The following is a 24670-nucleotide window of genomic DNA, read 5'->3' as shown; positions in this document are numbered from 1 at the left end:
ACATAGGTCCGTATAGTAAAAGCTATGGTTTTCCCTGTAATGATGTATGGAAGTGAGCGCTGGACCATAAAGAAGGCGGATTGCCGAAGAATTGATGCTTTTGAATTCTGGTGCTGGAGGAGACTCTTGAGAGTCCCATGGACTGCAAGAAGATCAAACCTCTCCATTCTTAAGGAAATCAGCCCTGAGTGCTCACTAGAAGGACAGATCGTGTCCAATATTTTGGCCACCTCATGAGAAGAGAAGACTCCCTGGAAAAGACCCTGATGTTGGGAAAGATGGAGGGCACAAGGAGAAGAGGACAACAGAGGACAAGATGGTTGGACAGTGTTCTCAAAGCTACCAGCATGAGTTTGACCAAACTGCGGGAGGCAGTGGAAGACAGGAGTGCCTGGCTTGCTCTGGTCCATGGGGTCACGAAGAGTCAGAAACGACTAAACGACTAAACAACAACAACAACAAATGTGCATCAAGTTGACCAACATACTTTGCTCTCCCACAGGCGTTGTGGGGGACAAGCTACATTAGGCTTCAGACATACTTCCTGTAACTGAGCCCTGCGCCGTGAACTGTCTGGAATGTGGATGGCCAGCTATCTCTGATCAGGTGGGATGCTCCTTTAAAAAAAAGTTATGGCAATTTTGCCCACAGTGATACTCATATAAATCTGGATAAGACAGAGGAGCTCTTCATTGGCCAATATTTGAATATTGCACTGATATGCTATAAATTCAAAGAAGTGATTTTTAAAACAATACTAAATTGAAAAAAAAAGTTCTCACAGTTTGACCTGCAATATAGGTAAAAGTAGACAAATCTGTCAGTTTTGGTTTTTCTCAGTTTCTCCAATATTAAAAGTCCACCCCATTCTACAAAGTATTTGATTGTTCTTTAAAGACACAACAAAAATATGTATGCAGTTTCCTGAACATAGACACTCTTTAGTACACATTTTGGCTAGCCAGGGCACCAATGTGAACAAAATATTATTGTGTGGGGGACGGACGGACAGATAGGCTCCTGCCCCCAATCCTAGCAACAGAGGTACCTTGTGTTGGTGAAACAGTTACTCCCTCCTCACACCACTTTTTATACACAAAACAGCTCTGTGGGGCTGACAGGTCTCAGAAATAACGATACTCTGAATTCTTAACGCTAAAAAGGGACTTGAACTCAACTCTCCCCAAGTTTCTAGGCACCTGATTGCCTCCTCCGCCCCACCCCCCACAAAATCAACAAGGGCTGGCTGCAAAATGATGCATTTGCCTGCTTGGGCATATTTTTAGTACCCACCTTATTTCTGTGACGGTAAGTTCTTTTAAATTGCTTTTAAATATTGTGTTTAAATTGTCATAATGCACCCAGGGACCTTGGGGTAAACGGCAAATTAATGATGATTCATAGGTGGGGAATTTTTTCCCCTCCAAGTTGTCTGAATTAGTTTAATTTTTTAAAAAATGATAAGCAACTGGAAGCTGCTTCCTCTCTTCTCCTAGCAGAGTGCAGTGAACCTGCCCACAGAGTAAGCAGTTTGCATTCTCTCTTTCCTCCAGTTGCAAGGGCTGTAAGAAACAATGCCAGAGGCTTTTGCCCAATCCCAACTCTCTTGTCATCCTGCAACCCTTTTGCAAGTTCCTTTGTGTGCCTTGTTGGAAAACAAAATCCAAAGGTGGAGGAGAATGAAAGGCAGCGAGGCCCAGGTCCCCTCAAATACATATTTATATTTATATTTATATTTATATTTATATTTATATTTATATTTATATTTATATTTATATTTATATTTATATTTATATTTATATTTATATTTACATTATTTATATATCAAAAAAATGAAGATCATGGCCACTGGTCCCATCACCTCCTGGCAAATAGAAGGGGAAGAAATGGAGGCAGTGAGAGATTTTACTTTCTTGGGCTCCATGATCACTGCAGATGGTGACAGTAGCCACAAAATTAAAAGACACCTGCTTCTTGGGAGAAAAGCAATGACAAACCTAAACAGTGTCTTAAAAAGCAGAGACATCACCTTGCTAACAAAGGTCCGTATAGTTAAAGCTATGGTTTTCCTAGTAGTGATGTATGGAAGTGAGAGCTGGACCATAAAGAAGGCGGATCACCGAAGAATTGATGCTTTTGAATTCTGGTGCTGGAGGAGACTCTTGAGAGTCCCATGGACTGTGAGAAGATCAAACCTCTCTATTCTGAAGGAAATCAGCCCTGAGTGCTCACTGGAAGGACAGATCCTGAAGCTGAGGCTGCAATACGTTGGCCACCTCATGAGAAGAGAAGACTCCCTGGAAAAGACCCTGATGTTGGGAAAGATGGAGGGCACAAGGAGAAGGGGACGACAGAGGACGAGATGGTTGGACAGTGTTCTCGAAGCTACCAGCATGAGTTTGACCAAACTGCGGGAGGCAGTGGAAGACAGGAGTGCCTGGCCTGCTCTGGTCCATGGGGTCACGAAGAGTCTGACACGACTAAACAACAACAACAACAAAGGGACCTGGGCCTCTAGGAGTTGGTTCTGATGCTACTAGCCATTTCTATCCCTCTTCATGCATTTATCTAATCCTCTTTTAAGAGTCAGCTTCATTGCATGTCCATGAGTTCTAGTGTTAGAGGGAGAAAAACTTTTCTCTTTGCACTTTCTCCAAGCCATGCCTTTTGTATAAACTTCTATCACGTCGCTTCTCTAAACAGTCTCAAACACTGCAACCTTTCCTCTTAAGAGAGCGGCTCCATTCCCTTTTCTAAAGCCTTTCCAATGCCATATTGGGGTGAGGTAACCAGTAATCCAAACTCCACAGATTTGCATACAGTGGTACCTCTGGATGCGAACGGGATCCGTTCCAGAGCCCCGTTCGCATCCAGAAGCAAATGAACCTGCATCCGCGCATCTGCAGGTCGTGATTCGGCACTTCCGCCCATGCGCGTGACATCATTTTGAGCATCTGCGCATGTGTGAGCAACGAAACCTGGAAGTAACATGCTCCGTTTCTTCCGGGTCGCTGCGAAGAGCAACCCAAAAATATTCATCCCGAAGCTGCTTCAACCCGAGGTATGACTGTAATCGCATTATGATATTGATGTTGTTGTTTTTCCCCAATCCCTTTCCTTATGATCCCTAGCATGGAATTCGACTTTTTACCCTCAGCCACCACACACAGTTTCAACTATGGATCCTACCTGTAACTAATCTGTGGAATGCCATAAACCTGAAATAAGAGGAAGAAGGCTCAGACCAGAAGAAGGCCTGAGATTTATGCAGGGACAAAACTGGGCTTTATTTGACCTGGGTCAATAGCGCACCTCTGGAGGCTTCACCTGGGGCAAAAAACCCAGCTAGTCCCCTGCCCCCCCTAACTACGGCACTGATTTATGTAGTGATCAAAAATGTACAGGGGTGGACATGAGCCAACAGTCTCAACTCTTCCCTTGCCCAGGTAGATATGCCAACATTGCTAAAGATCCCCTAATAAATCATACCACTGAGGAGGTCCAGAAATGTCCCCCCCCCAAAAAAATTACCAGTTTACTCAGCTGTCTCCTTTGGGTGCTAATTGGCCCCCAAGCAGGGGAGGTGGACTATGGAAATGACTAAAAAGGCCCAGGACTTGGCAAGGAGGTTTGGGTCTAATACAGTGGTACCTCGGGTTACAGACGCTTCAGGTTATATACCTCGGGTTAAGAACTTTGCTTCAGGATGAGAACAGAAATCGTGCTCCAGCGGCGTGGCGGCAGCAGGAGGCCCCATTAGCTAAAGTGGTGCTTCAGGTTAAGAACAGTTTCAGGTTAAGAATGGACCTCCGGAATGAATTAAGTTCTTAACCCAAGGTACCACTGTATTTGCTTCAGCAAAATCCCTTTTCTGCAAGGATGGTGAAGTTGTGTTTGGATTTTTTCACTCCATTTGTAAGAAGAGGTTCAACAAAGGAGATGAGCTCTCCCAGGTGGTCTTTGCATGACTGCTGAAGATTATGCACACGGCTGTCTTCTCACATCACCTTCTTCTCCTTATGTATTTTCCGCAATGCCTTCATGGCAAGTTATCCAGTGCTTCTAGGAATTCATATTCCAATTCATTCCTTATGGTGCTTGTGTAGTTTATGTCCCATTGTTAGGGTGAATACAAAGCCTGTCTCATCAAAATGTTACTCGGAAATGTTTCCTTCCAAGAAGAAACCACAAGCTTGTATTTCAGGCAGGAGAAATGCATCCATTCCACTCTCGAACAGCTCTTACTGTCAGAAAGTTCTTCCTGATGTTTAGTTGGAATCTCCTTTATTGTAACTTGAACCCATTAGAAACAAGCTTGCTCCATCTTGCCCTCGAGATATTTGACGGTGGCTATCCTATCAGTGGTGCTGGAGGAGACTCTTAAGAGTCCCGTGGACTGCAAGAAGATCAAACCTCTCCATTCTTAAGGAAATCAGCCCTGGGTGCTCACTGGAAGGACAGATCGTGAAGCTGAGGCTCCAATAATTTGGCCACCTCATGAGAAGAGAAGACTCCCTGCAGAGAAGACTGCGGGAGGCAGTGGAAGACAGAAGTGCCTGGCTTGCTCTGGTCCATGAGGTCACGAAGAGTCAGAAACAACTAAACGACTAAACAACAACAACATCTTATCAGTGTGGAAGCCACCCAGAATGGCTGGGGTAACCCAGTCAGTTGGGCAGCAAATAAATTTATCATCATTGTCATCATCGTCATCATCATCGTCATCATCATCATCATCATCATCATCATCTCCTCTTCCTCTCAGTCTCCTCTTTTCCAGGCTAATCATACCCAGCTTCCTCAACTGCTCCTTGTAAGGCTTGGTTTCCATTCCCTTGATCGTCTTGGTTGCCCTCCTCTGCACACATTCCAGCTTGTCGATATCCATCTTAAATTGTGGTGCCCAGAATTGGTAACAGCATTCCAGGTGTGGTCTGACCAATGCAGAATAGAGTGAGAATATTACGTCCCTTAATCGGAACACTAGACTTCTGCTGATGTAGCCTAGAATAGCATTACAGTCGTACCTTGGGTTAAGTACTTAATTCGTTCTGGAGGTCCGTTCTTAACCTGAAACTGTTCTTAACCTGAAGCACCACTTTAGCTAATGGGGCCTCCTGCTGCTGCTGCCACCGTGCCGCCGGAGCACGATTTCTATTCTTATCCTGAAGCAAAGTTCTTAACCTGAAGCACTATTTCTGGGTTAGCGGAGTCTGTAACCTGAAGCGTATGTAACCTGAAGCGTATGTAACCCGAGGTACCACTGTAGCTTGTTTGCTGCTGTATCACACTGTTGACTCATAACAAAACAAATTCCTTCCAGTAGCACCTTAAAGACCAACTAAGTCAGTTCTGTTGACTCATGTTCAGCTTGTGGTCTACTAAGACCCCTAGATCTTTTCCACATGTACTACTGGTAAGTCAGGTCTGTCCAACCATATATTAGTGCAGTTGATTATTCCTGCCTAAGTGTAGAAGTATATTTGTCCCTACAGAAATTCATTTTTTAGCTTGGGCCCAGTTCTCTGATCTGTGAAGGTCATTTTGAATCCCAATTCTGTCTTCTGGGGCATTAGTTACCCTTCCCAGTTTGGTGGCATCTGCAGATTTGATAAACATCCCCTCAGTTCCCTCATCCAGGTTGTTTATAAAGATGTTGAACAGCAACAGGCCCAGGACATTATCAAACTACACCGAAGGGGGGTTGTAAACTGCTTTCCATTTGGACCAAGCCCATGACAGTAAGGCAGGAATATAGTAGATTTCCAAACTGGAGAATATGATCTCTGACTGTTCATTATGCTAATACCCTGCAGATGTACTATTAATTCTTTTAGAATTATACTTTGATGATGATTGTAATTGCCATCTGACTTCCAAAACACACACCATTAATCAAGAGATGGTCAGCTGATGCTTTGACTCACATCTGCACTGCAGCCTTAAAACAATTTAATTGCCAAGGAATCATGGAAATTGTGGCTGAGTGACACAGAATCCTCTCCTAAAATGATCATTTCTTTAACTCTTTCAGGAACACCATAAAAAAAACAGTTCTAAAATTGATTTACGATTGTAGTGCAAATCTTTCCAAGCATATGTCAATACAAGAGCGATACAAGGATGGCAACTAATTGATTTATGGGTTATTTGATTTCTATTCTGTTTAATATATTAGAAATATCTCTAAAAGCGGTGTGTGGAAAACTGAAGCAACAACTGACAGAACAAAAATATTACAACAATACACAGTTACATATAAAAATGTGACATGAATACAAAGTTATCAATATCAGTTCATTTCCCTTCTGACATAACCTTCCTCTGAGTTTACAGGTTCTCACCCAGAGTCCAAACAAACTCTCAGCTCACAATGAGAAGAGTCTCTCTAAACAGCAGACTTCACTCTAGTCTCTCCCTCTAGACCTGCTTTTTATGGGCAGGTGTATGGTCCATCCTCAGGCTGCCCACAGCTGTGTCCCATTCAGCTTCACTCTCCACACCCTGTTCCAGGTGCAGCAGATATGTTGGGTTTCCCCGGGGGTCCAAAGAATGGGGAAAGCAGCCCCCTGCACTCACAGTTCTTTCTTCAGTCACTGCCCTCCCTTCCTTCAGCTCCAGAGACAACCAAAGATGCAATATAAGATGCCACAAAAAACGAGGCTGAGCACTTAGCAGATAGTCATTGTTACAAATATTCGACTGATGAACTAGTTTATAAGTGAAATTGTGTCCTCCCTAAAAGTGTTGCGGTGAGACCTGTAGACTGACCTCCTGTGTTGTGGGTGGGTTGGATAGGTTAGCCACCACACCCAATTGGTAGGTCCCTCAATGTTGGGTTCAATCTGGCCAATGGGGTGCAGTCTAAACAGATCGAGGGACCTATATCATAGAATCATAGAGTTGGAAGAGACCACAAGGGCCATCGAGTCCAACCCCCTGCCAAGCAGGAAACACCATTAGAGCACTCCTGACATATGGTTGTCAAGCCTCTGCTTAAAGACCTCCAAAGAAGGAGACTCCACCACACTCCTTGGCAGCAAATTCCACTGTTGAACAGCTCTTACTGTCAGGAAGTTCCTCCTAATGTTTAGGTGGAATCTTCTTTCTTGTAGTTTGGAACCATTGCTCCGTGTCTGCTTCTCTGGAGCAGCAGAAAACAACCTTTCTCCCTCCTCTATGTGACATCCTTTTATATATTTGAACATGGCTATCATATCACCCCTTCACCTCCTCTTCTCCAGGCTAAACATGCCCAGCTCCCTTAGCCGTTCCTCATAAGGCATCGTTTCCAGGCCTTTGACCATTTTGGTTGCCCTCCTCTGGACACGTTCCAGTTTGTCAGTGTCCTTCTTGAACTGTGGTGCCCAGAACTGGACACAGTACTCCAGGTGAGGTCTGACCAGAGCAGAATACAGTGGCACTATTACTTCCCTTGATCTAGATGCTATACTCCTATTGATGCAGCCCAGAATTGCATTGGCTTTTTTAGCTGCTGCGTCACACTGTTGGCTCATGTCAAGTTTGTGGTCAACCAAGACTCCTAGATCCTTTTCACACGTACTGCTCTCAAGCCAGGTGTCACCCATCTTGTATTTGTGCCTCTCATTTTTTTTGCCCAAGTGCACTACTTTACATTTCTCCCTGTTAAAATTCATATATACCTATGCACGTGACCCAGAGGTTCCTCTTTTGGCTCGTGCATTCGGAACACCCGCCCACCTCTCCCTAATTTTAGGGCATTGTGCGACTGACCTTGCTATGCCGTCGTGTGTCGTCTGTCATTGGGACAGGGGCACGGCAGGAATTTCCCCGCTTGGCTGATTGGCTGCTGCCATTTGGGTTTCACCTGCCGTGTAGCAAATCGTCACAACTTGTAAGGTTGCGGATAGGTTCTGGCTCAAGGTGATAGGGATGGGAGAGCAGTCTCGCCACCCCTATGTGAAGGCTATTCCGTTAAAGGAATCCAGGGACTTGATGGTTTGGTCAACCCCGAGAGGGGCTTGTGCCCGTGCCTGAGTCCAGAGGAGCATCTGGGTGGTGAGCATAGTCTGTTCCCAGCTTTTCAGCTACCCAGGTGTTCACCCTTGGCTGACCTATGATAGAGCTCTGGGTCAGCGCTGTCTGCAAGGGTGCAGGGAGCTAGTCGAACCAGAGCTTATGTAACCACTCACTGTGCTGATCCCGGGGGGAAGGTTACCGTTGGCGTAGTCAAAGTCCGGTCCTGGGTCACTAGCCTGGAATCAGTCCACAAGGAGCGGGGCGAGGTCTGAAGCAGGGAGCCGGGTGAGGACAGGATCACTGGAGAGTCAGGTCTGGGTCCGGGCAGGAACAGGTACTCAACAACGACGTTGCTCCCACAACCTGGGACCGGGCCGACTGGCCTTTATCTGTTCTGAGGCCAGGGGCAGTCCCAGCCCCCAGGAGACCCGCCTCTCTTGGCCTTAAGGTGAGCACTCCTCCTGGGAGAAACCAGTTCCCTTCGCCTCTCTGCCCTGAGCCTCTGCAGTTCCGGAGAGGCTAAAGGGTTACTGGGCCCAGGGGGAGACTCACCTGCAGGCACTGAGTCCTCAACCACCTCTGGAGCCAGAGTGGAATCACCTGGTGCCTGCTCCTGAGGATCCGGCACAGGTGCAGGCACTTCAGAATCAAGGCCCTGCCCCAGTTCAGCCGGCCCTGGAGGCGGGGACTCCTGTGCAGGCTGGGATTCCTCCAGTTCAGCCTCTGAATCGGATTCCCAGGCCATCACACTCACCTTCTGTAATCAATAAAGTTGTGGCCTAAATTCTGCCAAAAACCCAAACTAAAATTTGAGTCTTGTCTGAATTTATTTAGGGGGGAGGTCTCTGGGTCTGAACACGCAAATGAGACCACCCCAAAATAAGGGGATGCCTTCTGCATACTTGGGGAATGTGACTCTGTGACTTAAAAGAAATTTTAAATTTAAAAACACTTCTAAAAATGCAAGAGATCATCATGGTTTGTATATGTAAGACTGATTCTTAAAGGTAGTTGGGTTTTTAACATAGAAATTGAAAATGGCATTTTTAACCTAGAAAAAATTGTCAAATATATATATTTTTAAACTGATAGAAGCTGACCAAGGGAGAGAAATTCAACAGCTACTGCTTTCCTCTGCTATGAAAATGTGCATCATTTGAATTTCTGCCTGTGCATAGGGCCTCTGTCAAATAAAGAAGGTAGTAACCATTATTGATAAGCTAACTTTTTATTATGTGTCCATGTTATTAAAAAATATTTGCGTATTGCAATTTCATATAAAATATCAAAGCCATTTACAACAATTATAATGCAATAAAAACCACACAAAAATCAAAACAGACCACCAGCTGAACATTATGGAAAAGGTGTTTCTTAATTGTTTGAGTAACACTGGTGGCTTAAAAATAAATGGCCATAATTCAAACTTGCAAAATCAGGACAGTCGTAATAATTTTTTTTAATGAAAAAGTCTTCCCTTGTTTTGCTCACCCCCCCCTCCACGCTTCTTCGCTTTTCCTGCAAAAATGGTTAAATTCTTCTGAAATAAAATGCAGTAGCAGCCAGTGGCAGCGGATGTTTGAGGGCTACATGTACGAACAGGTTTTTTTGTCTGGGCCTCTCATCTCACTGGGCTTCACATCTGCAGTTTACTTCTGCCTGATGACGGCATGAGGAATAGGTGAAGCTCTCCTGGGAGGATGGCAAGTATGCACTGAAAAGAGAATTCAGGTATTTAAATCCTCCGCAGTCTCTGCTTATAAAAACATGTGTTGCCTTCAGCAGAAACATGTTTAAGCCACTTGCTGTTATTGCTGCTACAATGAAACCCATTCTACTTTTGGCAAGCCCTCAGAAGTTTCACCTGAGCGGGAATCTCCAGCCTTGCCTCAGATTTTGCTTTTGATGGATTCCAGCGGAAAAAGAGAAGGAGGGAAGCACCAGTCACAGGGAGAGACAGAGTCTCAAAGGTGCACAAGATTAAAGGTGTAATGGCTTTATTTATGCATTAAAATCATCATCATCATCATCATCAGGGCCATTGAGATGAACTGCTCTGCATCTTTGATTATGTTCTGTAACCAAAAGTCCACGGCTGAGGACACAATGTTGTGAGGAACGTTGTGAAGTTTTGTTGTTTTTTAAAAAGAAATGTTATCACACTATTGAATCTTATTCTTGTGCATCTTGGTATCTGGTGGAATGCAAAGAATGTGTAAAACCCTGCAGAGGGATTTTACTAGTGTCACTGAAATCCTTTTATGCCCCCCACCTCCCTGACCCCTCAGTTCCTTGCTCAGGTTTCTGACTGGGCAAAAAGCTGTCTGAAGTGTCACACAATATTCCGTAACAGGATCAATCTGGTTGGTGTACCAGGCTGCTCCATTACTTATAAGGTAAGGTTGTGGCTTTGTGCGTGTGGTTTCAGGATTTGCATAGGCGTGATTATTATGTTTCTATTTGCCATGATGAAACAAAACGCCACCTTCTGGGCAATCAAAGAGAAGGGCTGCAATTTTGAGGACATTGCTTCAAATTCACAAGGGAAAGTCCACATGCAGAGTAGGCTACTGGGTGCTCTACCCAAATCTACCTGGAAGGTGGTCTGTTCTCCAGTCCAAGGTCTCTGAAGTCAGTTGCTGCAACCGAGGCCTTAAGCTACAAATAGGGGAGCTGGAAAAGTGACAGCCTTGAGCAGTGAGGTCTCTGAACATGAACTGAATAGGAACACTTGGGAGAGTCTGCCCCACAAATCGTCAGAAAGGGAGATGAACAGTGGCACCATCTGAGGAGCTGTGCTGGGTCAGAAATTCTGCAGACCTTCTGGAAATTCACCATGGCCAGGAGTCTATTGCATGACTTGCATACGTAATTTCCCCCTGTCATATAAGGCAACAGATGTCCATGGATGAATCTAATCACAGTCACTCTCTTACACATTGTTTGCTTCTTGGTTACGGATGTCGTAAGTTTTCCTATGAATTAAAAATAAAAACTCTGAATGTGAATACAATGCTGGCATGGTAGAGAAGGATACTTAGGAAGAAGAAAGACTGTTTCTCCTTATGGCCTCATTTCCCGCAGAATGTTGACATAGTTCATTATTTTTAAACAAACTGTTCCCAGAACAGTTAAACCAATAATATGAAAAGAACATGGGTAGTAAAAAAAGCACCAATGCTTATTCATTATTAAACTATCCAGAACCACAGAAGGCCTAGCATGCTCTTGTTTCAAGGACTATGGTCTTCCACAGTGCCTATTCATTTCGGTAGGCTTGCGCAAGAGACCTTTCTGTCCAATCTGTCTTTGAGCGTCTACACCATTGACTGGTGTATGTGTGTCTTTGTGTGTGTGTATCCTTTTTTTGGATATCAACAACCTCAGATATGCAGATGACACAACCTTGATGGCAGAAAGTGAAGAGGAATTAAAGAACCTTTTAATGAGGGTGAAAGAGGAGAGCGCAAAATATGGTCTGAAGCTCAACATAAAAAAAAAACGAAGATCATGGCCACTGGTCCCATCACCTCCTGGCAAATAGAAGGGGAAGAAATGGAGGCAGTGAGAGATTTTACTTTCTTGGGCTCCATGATCACTGCAGATGGTGACAGCAATCACGAAATTAAAAGATGTCTGCTCTTTGGGAGAAAGGCAATGGCAAACCTAGACAGCATCTTAAAAAGCAGAGACATCACCTTTCCAACAAAGGTCCGTATAGTTAAAGCCATGGTTTTCCCAGTAGTGATGTATGGAAGTGAGAGCTGGACCATAAAGAAGGCTGATCGCCGAAGAATTGATGCTTTTGAATTCTGGTGCTGGAGGAGACTCTTGAGAGTCCCATGGACTGCAAGAAGATCAAATGCATCCATTCTTAAGGAAATCAGCCCTGAGTGGTCACTGGAAGGACAGATCGTGAAGCTAAGGCTCCAATACTTTGGCCACCTCATGAGAGAAGAAGACTCCCTGGAAAAGACCCTGATGTTGGGAAAGATGGAGGGCACAAGAAGAAGGGGACGACAGAGGACGAGATGGTTGGATGGTGTTCTCGAAGCCACAAACATGAGTCTGACCAAACTGCGGGAGGCAGTGGAAGACAGGAGTGCCTGGCATGCTCTGGTCCATGGGGTCACGAAGAGTCGGACACGACTAAACAACTAAACAACAACAACAATCCTTTTTTTATACGCACCTTAGCCCATATGGAAAGTAACCTCACTGACTAAGGGGAAAGCAAATACATGTCCTATTTTAAAAAAGCACTTTATACAATAGACTATGAAATACTCCTATGAAAAATGTACACTTGAGCTGAGATTGGAATAAAATCAGGCTTGTAAACTATAAATTATTTATTATTATTATTAAGAAGAAGAAGACTGTTTTATGAAGCCATGTAACTGAAGCAGAAAATTCCCACAAGGCACTCTATTAATGGAATTGTGTTCCATTAAGGATAAAAGAAAATACTGTATCATAAAAAGGAAGTCATGTAAACATATGGGACTTATTTTTCCTCATATAATATGTATCTAAAAAGCAAGTATTCTATTATTATGATTGCACATTCTGTTATTAGCCACTTACTGTAGGACACACTTACACAATGTATGAGCCAGCAAAGGCTTTCACAGAGGTCCTTTCCGGCTTGGTTGCCTCATATCCTTTAAGCTGGAGACTGAACATGCAAGGTTTGTCATGCAAGCTACAGCTTGGCCCTCCTGGCCTGAATTGTGGGCTGTCTGATTCCTAACCTCTCCCCTGCTTTTGCAATCCCTTTGTAGACAGCAAAAAAGGAGGCTGGGTGAACTCCCGAGAAGCCAACAAGATTGAGGTTGACTTGGCTGACACAAGTGCAAGCATGTTGTAGGAAAACACTATGGTTCACAACCATAAGCCATGAACTAGATAATGACCACGAACTAAGACACAATATGAGTCATTGCTCAGAACCAGCTGTTGGTTTGGTTGTGTTACAAAAGCCCTCTTCGCGTGTTCAGTTTGAAAGTAAAAAATGGAAGGTCTTTCTGCTTGATCCTGGATTGGAACTGCCCTGTTTCTGAATGAATACTTTTTGCTCCCACCCGTGCTTAAAAAAAATGTCAAAAGTGATATATTGTTTGCTGGTACAGGGCACCTTAGGGAACACATTCCCTTTCCTTTCAGACCGGGCCTGACAGGCCTTAGGTAGCTCACATAGCTGTCAGTTTGCAGTCAGAGGTTACCAGAGTCCCTGACAGGAAGAAGCAACTTTCCGACTAAGCTGAAGGGGCAGCAAGCCTGAACTAGCCAAGTTCAAAGTCCCCACTCAACTGTGAAGCTAACTGGGTCATGGCTGGCTAGTAACTTGCAGTCTGATGTGTCTCACACGTCTGTTGTGAAGATAAGCAAAAGAAGGCACCATATACACCACCCTCAGTTTGCCTTCGAGACAGGATAGTACAAGGTCAGGGGTAGTAGTAGCAGCAGGAACAGTATGAATAGTGTGAATAGTGTGCATATGATAGCAGCCAGCCTCAAAGGTGAAGAAGACCCATGAGCAAAAATCTGTTTCCATACTTGGTGCTGCTGCAGATGTGATGGGAGACCAGTGTATTAAATCTTCCGTATTTTCCTCTACGTCACACAGGCATTTCCTGTGGCATTAACCCTAATTAACAGCATTTTTCATCTGAGCAAAATGCACTAAGGCTCAGCTTCTCTTAAGCTGCAGTTCAAAGTGCAATAGAAATGCCTACCATATTTTTCGCTCTATAAGACGCACCAGACTACAAGACCCACCGAGTTTTTGGAGGAGGAAAACAAGAAAAAAAATATTCTTAATCTCAGAAGCCAGAACAGCCAGAATGCTGCGTAGTGAAAGCAGCAATCCCTCTTGCTGTTCTGGCTTCTGTGATAGCTGCGCAGCCTGCATTCGCTCCATAAGACGCACACACATTTCCCCATACTTTTTAGGAGTAAGTGCGTCTTATAGAGCAAAAAATACGGCAAATTTAGTAATTTTCTCTTAGTTTATTCCCCCCTCTACGTTCTCTCTGCCTCGCTTCCCACACACAAAACTCTTCTTTTCCTTCATGTTTGTTTTCCCCATTTCAGCTGTGGCACCAGAGGAACTCATGGGACTGCATCTCTTTCTGGTTCTAGAAGATGAACGAAGTCCTTTTCGTATTTGGTTTTGAAAAGCATTTTTGTCATGGAGGCAGTTCCTCATATTTCCCACTGCGTATGAAAGTGTACTTGAACCCACTGATTTCAGTATTAGCTTTGCTGTGGCCTTTCCATCATTTTCCATCATACCCCAGGAACATTTTTTCATTATTTTTAGTGGATTGGGTACTGCTTATTGTTTGGGCTTACTTTATATTTCCATATGCTTTCAGGTTTCTATTGAATAAAGCTGTTTGGGCAACTGTGCTGGAGGAAGAGAGGGGAAAGGGAACCTTCAGAGAGGTGAAAGTACAATGGCAGTCACTTTACGGGTAGCCTTACAAGTTTCAGGCTGATAAGGAAGGACTGCACTGTGAGAAAATGGTGAGTCCAACAATGGAACGGGGAGTTGGGCAATCGGCAGATCTCCAGTTATAGGCATTTAGGAGAGGCTTTCATTTGCGACCTGGGGGATGGGAAGAGAAGTCAAAGGTTTCTGTGGGAATGTTAATCCTTGGGGACCAAACCAGCGCTCAGAACCAACCTGCCAAGTTTCTATTAAACTGAGCTTTCAGGATCAAGATAAAAATAGATAGTGTATCACATATGCAGACAGGGAAGCTGTCAGTCAAGGCTTTGATAACCCAGCAAGGCAGCTTTTTCTTTTCCCAGCCTTGCTGGAGCTTAGAGATGGGGTGGAGGGGTGAGGAACTATGCAAGACTCCAGAGACTGTCCAGTAGGCTAACATACATTAACTTTCACAGAAAAAGGATGAAATTCTAGATGCAATTTAACCACAGCCACCTGCTCGTTCTCTCTCTCTCTCTCCCTCTCTCTCCTCCCCCCAGTGGCTCAACTTTCTCAGATTCTGTGGAACAATGGAGGCTATATACAATGAAAATGCATTAAACATTGGGAAAGTTTCTCCTTGAGGTGCTCTGAATGATCTATGAATAAATGAGAACACAACTGTCCAAGAGATTCCAAAGATCATTCTAAGTAATTCTGGGTGCCCTCATTTGTGCATATCATGGACCATTGTGCACAAGATTTGCACCATGTGGTTTGCTCTCTTAAGAGCAGGATTTTCCTTCATAAATAACTGGCCAAGGGCCCAAATTCGGAACCGAGACCCTGGCATGGGGAGGCATGGGGCTGTGATGGACAGCTGAGCCGGACCAGAATGTGGTTTTATAGTGCTTCAAAATTCCACTAGAAGGCCAGAACTTCTCTCTGATTGGTTACCAAGACAGACAGACAGACAGACAGACAGGGGGTGGAGCCAGCAGTTTTTTGAGGGAAAGGGAAAGGGAAAGGAGCCGTTTCTGAGGGAGGGTTCAGATAGTTTGGCATATAGTTTAAGGGAAATAGTTGGAGGGAGAGTTGGAGAATTGGATCTGATCTGTGTGTATAACATCCACTCTGAGGAAAATATCTACAGCCAGAGAAAGGAGTCTCTGAGCTTAGCTAGCAAGACAGTGTTTAGTGTCATAGAATCATAGAATCATAGAGTTGGAAGAGACCCCAAGGGCCATCGAGTCCAACCCCCTGCCAAGCAGGAAACACCATCAGAGCACTCCTGACATATGGTTGTCAAGCCTCTGCTTAAAGACCTCCAAAGAAGGAGACTCCACCACACTCCTTGGCAGCAAATTCCACTGTCGAACAGCTCTTACTGTCAGGAAGTTCTTCCTAAGGTTAAGGTGGAATCTTTTTTCTTGTAGTTTGGATCCATTGCTCCATGTCCGCTTCTCTGGAGCAGCAGAAAACAACCTTTCTCCCTCCTCTATGTGACATCCTTTTATATATTTGAACATGGCTATCATATCACCCCTTAACCTCATCTTCTCCAGGCTAAACATGCCCAGCTCCCTTAGCCGTTCTTCATAAGGCATCGTTTCCAGGCCTTTGACCATTTTGGTTGCCCTCCTCTGGACACGTTCCCTCATTTTGGTTGCCCTCCTCTGGACACGTGTCTTGTGAAAGTATTCAGACAGGAGTTTTCTGGAGGGCTGAGTCTGAGCTGTGGAATCTGTGAGGATAAAGTCTCCTCAGGTCTCCTTCCAGTCAAGAGGGGAGAGATTTTCCAGAAAGAGAAGACTCCCAAACCAGTTTATGAGGGGGTGGTGATCCCTGGGTCTGTTATTTGGAAATACTGCAGGAGTGGGATTGTTAAGAGGTTGGGAAACTGAAAGAAAGTACCACCTTGTCTGAGAAGCAAAGTGTTAAGCTCTAACACCTATGCAATGAAGTTTTAAGAAACTGAAGTAACCAAACTAGAAACAAGCTGAACACTTAACCAACTAGTCTAGAAGCCTGTAACATCCGCTTGATTTACTATAATTATGAGTGAACTGTTTCCTGAAAGAACTTTATCTCCCGACACTTCATTTGCTTTAACACCTTTCTTCTGTATAATAAACCACTGTTATTTGCTCAACATCTGCCTGAAGTCTCCAAGTACCAAAGTTTTACCTCACACAAAAACCCATAAGATAGCATGTGGTGGTTATAGGGTCTAGGGAATGAGGCTCACCACAGGGGGGTGTTTTAACTTTTTGCCCCCTGGTGCAAGGCCAATCTTGATAGAAATAAAATTATTGTTGCATGCCACCATCGCTATCTCTTAGTAGTGTAAGATTCCAGGAGTTTCAGAAACTTACTCGGGTTTGCGTTTCCTTTGGGAATGAGGGACAGCGGAGACTGTGGTGTCTTTATGATGTATGGTTTATTTACACATATGTACAACCTGAGCCTATGATGGAGGGGTTCAAAGCATCAGCACTCAAGGATGTCTTTTCCCGTAGCTGCAGCCTTAGATTCCAGCAGAATCTTTTTCTCTTTGGCTTCTCAGCCTGCCGCTTTTGCATCCAGCTTCTCAAATCTCCACTCTGGCCATTTGTCTTGCTAACTAACAGAAAGTTGATCAAGGAATAAGAGGGGCAAAAAAATCTAAAAATCCCCTCATAACAATATTCTTTAAATACATTTAGATGGCATGCCTAAGTGGTAACTTTCTGAATTTTACATAGGAACATCTTGATTTACTGTCATTGTACAGCAGCAAGTGATAAGTGTGATCAAGTACTAAGTTAATGCATAAAATTACATTAAATCCCTCTTAGGGATATCAGTGAACTAAAATTCTGTGCTTCATCTGAAGATGAAGCTACAGGTTATCACTTATAGATATGCTTGTATCAGCCAGCCATTTACAGCATCGTAACTTCAATGATAACTTCAGTATTCTAAAATGGACATTTTCCCCATTAAAGCTGGTTTAAGTGATGTTTCATGGATTCTTGTACTCAGTCCGAATTTCCAAATGTGCACATTTAAGAAGAGCATTTAGCTTTCCCCTTGTTGTTTGTGTGGGTGTTGAGCAAAACCCATGATTTAAACTACTATTTTTATTTTTATTCATAACATCAGTGTACATGGTGCTTTACATAGTTTCAAAAGCAAAACCAGACAGGTCTCTGCACCGATGGAGCAGGTTGACAATGGGGAAGACGACAAAAGGGGGCAAGAAGGAGACAAGGTAGCAGAGAGGGAAAGAGTTGCTTCTCACAACCTAGACAACCTACCTGTACTCTAAATGGTGCGGGTACCCAAGGACAGGTTGCCACTGTTGCACCACCTTCCTCGTTATGTCTCCTGCTCCCTGCCCAGCTGTACACCATCATTTATGTCCCACTTGCTCATCAGATGGGACTGAGCCATGGGACAAGAACACAAGCTTGGTACTGTCTAAATCACAAGTGGGTTGCCTAGGTTGGAAAAGTATAATTTACTCTTAAAATCATAGAATTGTAGAGTTGGAAGGGTCATCTAGTCCAGTGTTTCCCAACCTTTGGTCTCCAGCTCTTTTTGGACTACAATTCCCATCATCCCTGACCTTTGGTCTTGCTAGCTAGGGATGATGGGAGTTGTAGTCCAAAAACAGCTGGAGACCAAAGGTTGGGAAACACTGATCTAGTCCAACCCCCCTTCCTCGCAATGCAGGATTTTTTGGGGGGGGGGGGTTCTTGTGGATACACTTCATGAATGGTGTTAGGCACATGTACTTCTGTATGTGGAAACTGATATAAAATGTGATGATGGACTGGAAAGAGGAGAAAATCAGGCTCTAAGCAAAGTGTTCTTCTCACTCTCTATCAGATATGCATGCTGTGGTCTCTCTTGGCCTTTTCATACTTTTAGATTGCAATCCTATACTCACTTACCTGAGGGTAAGCCCTGCTAGACTCTATGTGACTTACTTCTGAGTTGGTAGGTACAGGACTCTGCTGTTAATGAGAGAGAAACATTACTAAATGTCAAAGTGCTCTGTAAATATTTTGTTTTTATGGTTCTGCAGCTTTCAGTCCAGCCACTCAAAATGAGGCCCATCAATATGGTAGTTCTGTGAAGGAGGGGGGGGGATTTCTAAGAGAGGTATTAGAACTCTCACCAAACTATAATTCTCAGGATTTGGGATGGGGCAGAAGAACCAATGCAGGCAAATTGGTATAAAATTACATGAGTTTGTAACATAAATATACAGCGTGTTTTCACATAGAACATCTGATTAAGAATACTGCAGAGAAATTTAAAAATGAAGCCTCTGAAAACCAGTATAATCTATTTCTCCAAAACAATAGCCAATCACTTCCCCCCTCAAGATCTAACCAGACAATAGGTAAATTATTATTCGATATGTTTCGTACTGGCTGTTATTTCTTGCACTACAAACCTATATGTGCATCATGCTAGCTCAGTTGTCATGTATTCCTCTCCAAATCTTGGGAGCTGTAGCAGGACTAGAGTGATGATGAGAATATTCAGCTGAAGAACATAAGCGTCTTTCACTACTACAGTTCTCTGGGGACAGAGCGATTATAAGTGGTGCAGATGTGCCCTCAAGGAATCATACATCAGTGTGGTGTGAACTAAAGGATGTTAAGCTGCCCCGTTGACTTCGGTTGAACTGGCAGAAACTTGCCGCTCGAATTCTCCTTCCTCTTGTCTCATTTTTGCTCTTTTGCTTGTCTCGCCTGATAAAGCTTTCTATCAGTTTCAGTTTCTCGTGCTCTTCCTTCAAGAAGAAATCAACCAGCACGCTCTTTTCTTTCTTGATCTGCTCACTGATATCCTTGGGGATGTCTGGGATCATCCAGTCAACAAGCACGCTGAGGAACATTACCAGGTTCTGCATGAGAAATAAATTAAATAAGCAGGAGGAAGATGTGTTCCTTACAGCAGTGAAAAGATCCCTAAAGCACTCATTTTGGGGAGGTATAGCCAGGTGTGTAGTGCTCTCTACCAGTGCCTGGGGTACATGTGCACATACCCCCAAGTGTGGATCGAGCGCACTAACCCAGCCCTCACCGCTCTCACACGCTGGGCGGGGACAAGGCACAACAGGCATGGAGACTGCTCAGTAATATAACTGTCTCTGGGCTGCTTCCAATACTCCATCAGCTGAACAGACACCAATACATCAAGATGTTTTAATTCTCTTCTAGTTTAGCTGAGACTGTTCCACAAGGGCAAGGGGATTTGAAAGGGTTGGTGAACAAGGGTGAATAAAAATCAATGGACAAACAAGTACTGCAGGCAGCAATCAATGCATTGCATGTGGCGGTGAAGTAATATAACGCAGAAAGGGTTTACCTGAAAGATAATGACAAAGGCCAAACGGGCAGATAAAACAGTCCAGTACTGCTTAGAAAATTCATACTGGTTTTCAGACCATGGTGGTTCTCTGTAATCCTTAAACCTGTAAAATGGAGCCATTGCTTTAAACTGCACATTCTTGAGCCATATCTGCTACACATAACATGGATCAGTTCAGTTTTCCAGCTAGAAAGTTCCCCAGCAGTTGTGCAATTCAAACCCTTCATTTCCAGCAACAGTATTTGGGTTCTCCGATTATGCTTCAATATTTCTTTTTCACACCCACCAACCACAGCCCCATGTGTCAGGCTGCAGTCATGGATTGCTTTAACAATTTTGACTGACATGGGTTGACTCTGATAAATCAAGCAACACATTTGCTTTGAGACATTCTAGGTGAAGTGACTGATAAATGGAATCCAATAAATAAATAAAGCTGCCCACATTTCACTGGATGCCAGATTGCACATGTGTCCTCCCTAAATGGTTCTGAACAGAGAGCAGAGATGCAAAGAACTTTTGTCTGTGCCCAGCAGTGGCAGATGTAGGCGCCTTTTCTTAGTTGATGGGCAGTAGATGGGAGGCGGAAGTGCAGGCATGCTTGCAACACATTGTGGTGCTCTCTCTTTTTCTGCTTTTTTAAGATGCAGCAACCATTTTGTGTCATGTCACTTCCCACATGGCAGCCTCTTTGTGTTATGCCAGGCATAGGCAAACTCGGCCCTCCAGATGTTTTGGGACTACAACTCCCATCATCCCTAGCTAGCAGGACCAGGGATGATGGGAACTGTAGTCTCAAAACATCTGGAGGGTTGAGTTTGCCTATGCCTGTGATATGCCATGCTCCCCATGGTAGCCATTTTGTGACTAGTACCCATGGAGCTCACTTTCTACCAGCAAGTAAATAGGCTTAATAGTGAACAACTATACATTTTTTATGAAGATAAATATAATAAATTGTTTTGTTGAGCTGTGATCCCCTTGAGCTCAGTAGGACTTACTTCTGAGAAAGCATACAAAGGAGAATGGTTGTTAGGCACGTAAATATACCAATTTTGTTCTTAGAAAGAAAACAAAAGGATAGAGATATATTTATTTCTATAGAAGGCACAGTTTTAGAACGTTCAACTTAGGTTCCCACAGTGGAGAGTTTCAGAAGACAAGCATGCATGGTCTGGCCTATATTTAGTATAGTGGGATAATTTAAGGCTGAGAGAGAGTGGGAGACAAAATATGGAAGGAAGGAAAGAGTTGGACATGCTGAAGTTCCCAGGTTCAATTTCAGTTCTTTTATTCTATTTATTACAAAAGATCTTACCCGCTCTCCACCCTAAGATCCCAGGCCATGTTACAACAATTGCAAAAACAGATAAAACCACCACAGCCATTCCATATGAACCAGAACAGTATAAATTAAGCAGGGGAGATGAGTCCCACAAAAACAAAATATTTTAGCTGTTGCAAAGGGGTGCCTCTGCAACAATGAAGATGCTAGGTGCTTCTGGGGACGGGACGGGGCGAGTTCCACAATTTAGGGGCTGACACAGAGAAAACCCTCTCCTGAGACACCTTTCCCCAACACCTCTCAGGGTGGCCAGAGGACCAAGAAAGCCCCCAATAAGGTGAATGGGGTGGAAACAGTCTTTTAGATATTTGGGGCTTTAAACCCTAATGTGAGTAGCTTAAACTGGGCCCAGAAATGAGCCTGCATCCAGTGTAGCTGTTTTAAAACAGGACTCATTTGAGCTCTAATTTGAACCCCAGCACAGTAATCTGGTCCATCGCCGAAGAATTGATGCTTTTGAATTCTGGTGCTGGAGGAGACTCTTGAGAATCCCATGGACTGCAAGAAGATCAAACCTCTCCATTCTGAAGGAAATCAGCACTGAGTGCTCACTGGAAGGACATATCCTGAAGCTGAGGTTCCAATACTTTGGCCACCTCATGAGAAGACTCCCTGGAAAAGACCCTGATGCTGGGAATGATGGAGGGCACAAGAAGAAGGGGACGAAAGAAGATGAGATGGCTGGACAGTGTTCTCGAAGCTACCAGCATGAGTTTGACCAAACTGTGGGAGGAAGTGGAAGGCAGGGGTGCCTGGTGTGCTCTGGTCCAGGGGGTCACGAAGAGTCAGACACAACTAAACGACTAAACAACAACAACACAGTAATCTGGGGTGCTGCACTTTGGAGTTTCTGAATTATCTGTACACAAATGAGTGTGAAAGTATTTCCAGCAATGAGACTAAGTTATTTATAATAGCAGCATGGATGAGAAATGATTGCTTTCAGCGGGGTGCAACCCTCCCTGGAGCAGGCAGCCTTCCTACATCCTGGACTTGAGAATGATCTCATATAACAGAACTGGGAATGGGGCTGAGTTTGGAGCCTGGAGATTTACTACCAATTGGAAGTGACAGCCCTGATGAAATGGACTACTTGTCTGACTTAAGCATCATATGGAGGTATCTGTCCAGTGGCAATGACCGCTCCCCACTTAAAACGGGGGGCGCCCTTTGCGTGGACGCGTGCAGCCCTGGATCTGGAGTGGCCCCATCAGCATAGGCTTTGCTTTCCCTCAGGTGGGATACCTGGAGGTCCCCGCCTACCCCAGTGAGTTGTCCAATCCCACCTGGGGGGAAGCGTTGCCAGGGAAACCAGGCCAGGTAGGGGGAGGGATTACCTGCCCACACAATAGAGGGTGGATCTTACCTGGTAATCCTCACTTGGCTCCAGAGCTTCTCCCACCCTACCCACCCTCAGTTAATGTCTTCTTTTGCAGGTTAACTTTTCTTCACAGGTATGCGGGCGCTGCTACGTTAAGGTCGCTGTTAAAGGGCCGGAAAGGAATTTCCCTGCATTGGCAGGTTTCGCCTTTCCCATAGCAAAACGTCACAACTTTGGCGGTATCAGGCCTTGGGCGGAATCCTTTAGTCCATCTTCCTCTTTGCGGCGGCGATACCAGGGTTCCCCGTTAAAGGGGTTTCTGAAGGGAGGCTTTGACCGTACGGCGAAAGGTCGTTATTGCTCTCCCCTGCGGCGGCGGCGTAACGGGGGCGGCTATCTCTGCTTGAACATATGTTCTCCAGAGCCAGCCCATCCCCCCCCACACACACTGGATAACCCTGATGCTCCCTAGGTCCCCGGCTGGGGACTGGGGAGGGAGAACGCCCAATGCCTGAGCCAAGGTCTACCCACATTTGAAATTTAATAAAGTTGTGGCCAATTTAATCCCATAGCACGTTGTCTAGAGTCGTTATACCACATGACGGGGGGGGGGACCACTCGGGATCTGGGGACTCCGCCTGTCCACGCAAATGGCTGCATTTCCACCTGTAAATGTGCACATAATGGCAGTGTGGAATTCTGGTATTATACTGGCAAACTGATCAACATGATCTGGCCATATTGTAACTTATTAGGATGAGGGATGTCTGAGAATTCCAGCAAAAGCAGAAATGGGAGTGTAAGTTGTCAATATTTGCTAATTCATCCCATGTTTGGAATAAAAAATCTATCCAGCGAACACTTGTCGCTTTCAGTCCAAAAATGATACATAACTGAACACACCTTTTCCCTTTTATGTTGAAATCACTTTGCATTAAAACATTGTTGCTTTGAAGAAGGAGGAATTAGCTGTTGATGGTTATTACCATCTTGCAGACAAGAGATTTAGAACCAAAGGCTGGACATTCCCTGTTAAAAGTCTGTATCTTAAAAATATAGCCTATGAATGAAACACACAAATCTTTGTATCAGACAGCGGTACTTCTTAAAGTGATGGGATTGCCTGCAGTGTTTGTCAAATGCACACCTGGTTGCAAACTCAGGTTTGCTCTAGTGTCGTGTGGATAAGCTTTTAGTGACAAACTTGATGTTAGGGTCCGATAAATTCATCCTCATGATCTATACGAAAGGAGTGTTTAACTTAGAAAGGTGTCATATTCATTTTGCCTTGAGCAGAATAATAAAAAAAAAATAACCCTTGTACACTGCAAGAAAAAAATTATGCCTAATTATATGTCACAGATTGTTGACAGATTATTGCTACTGTTGCAATGTTCATTTAGAACGAATACCAGATATTTCAGAGTAGTGGATAAAAATGTTGCCCTACCTATTCTAAGAATGCATCACTGGGGAGTGTTTGAATTTGTTATGGATTCAGTTAAAGACACCTTAATATCAAGTGAAGCCCATAATGGGAAATTCCTGCTTCCATGTAATACCATTGACTTGTATCAGGTCAACTTTCTCCCCGAATTTTTTTCAGAAATGAAATGTCTGCATCTATGTGTTTAATTGAGCTAAAATACAAAGCTCATAGCCTCCCTCTATGTTAAGAAGCCAACTAGGTGTGAAGCCTCCCTGACAGTTTTTGGTTTTACTTAAATGCCTCCACTGAGGGCTCTAAATTTGATAAGAGCAGAGGGAAGAGAAAGGGGCTGATGAATCTTTCCCCATGTTTTTCTGATCAAAATCTCAACCCCAAAATTCTTTTCCACCTGTGAGGAAAACATACTGTATCCATTCAGTCAAGGCACATTCATCCACATTGAGATTTGACTTCTGGAGACTTGAGGAAGAAGGATGAACCTCAATAATGGCAACTCCAGTGAACATGTACACACACTAATAATATTTTAAGAAGGCATCCACAGAATGCAAAACAAGGACAGTGATTTATATGGGCCAGGGACCAGAAATAGGGGCTGCCCCTAGAAAACATGGATACCTATTGGATACTATTTTTTTGTTCTCATATTTGTTTCCAAATGATTAAAGAAGAAATATTGTGTGTGTTTCCTAGGGAGTCAAGTCTTGGGCACACTGAGCTTTAGAAAATGTGCAGATCTTACAGGAA

The 24670-nt window shown here is 44.1% G+C and overlaps 1 protein-coding gene across 1 annotated transcript in view; it reads right to left on the bottom strand.

Annotated features, from left to right (window-relative positions):
* Positions 1-18550: 18550 nt before the first annotated feature.
* The window catches only part of ANO2 (anoctamin 2), a 137986-nt gene continuing 131866 nt past the window's right edge, over positions 18551-24670 (bottom strand). The window contains exons 23-24 of the mRNA XM_081860946.1: positions 19805-19910; positions 18551-19340 (exon numbers count right to left, since the gene is read on the bottom strand). Coding sequence (XP_081717072.1) covers positions 19059-19340; positions 19805-19910 — 388 coding nt within the window. The 3' untranslated portion in view covers positions 18551-19058. The remainder of the gene's footprint in view (positions 19341-19804; positions 19911-24670) is intronic.

The sequence above is a fragment of the Podarcis erhardii genome, assembly GCF_964252035.2.
Source record: "Podarcis erhardii genome assembly, chromosome: 5".
In the NCBI taxonomy this organism is placed as follows: Eukaryota; Metazoa; Chordata; class Lepidosauria; order Squamata; family Lacertidae; genus Podarcis; species Podarcis erhardii.
The sequence above is the reverse complement of the archived record's forward strand: the minus strand, read 5'-3'. Positions and strand labels throughout refer to the sequence as shown.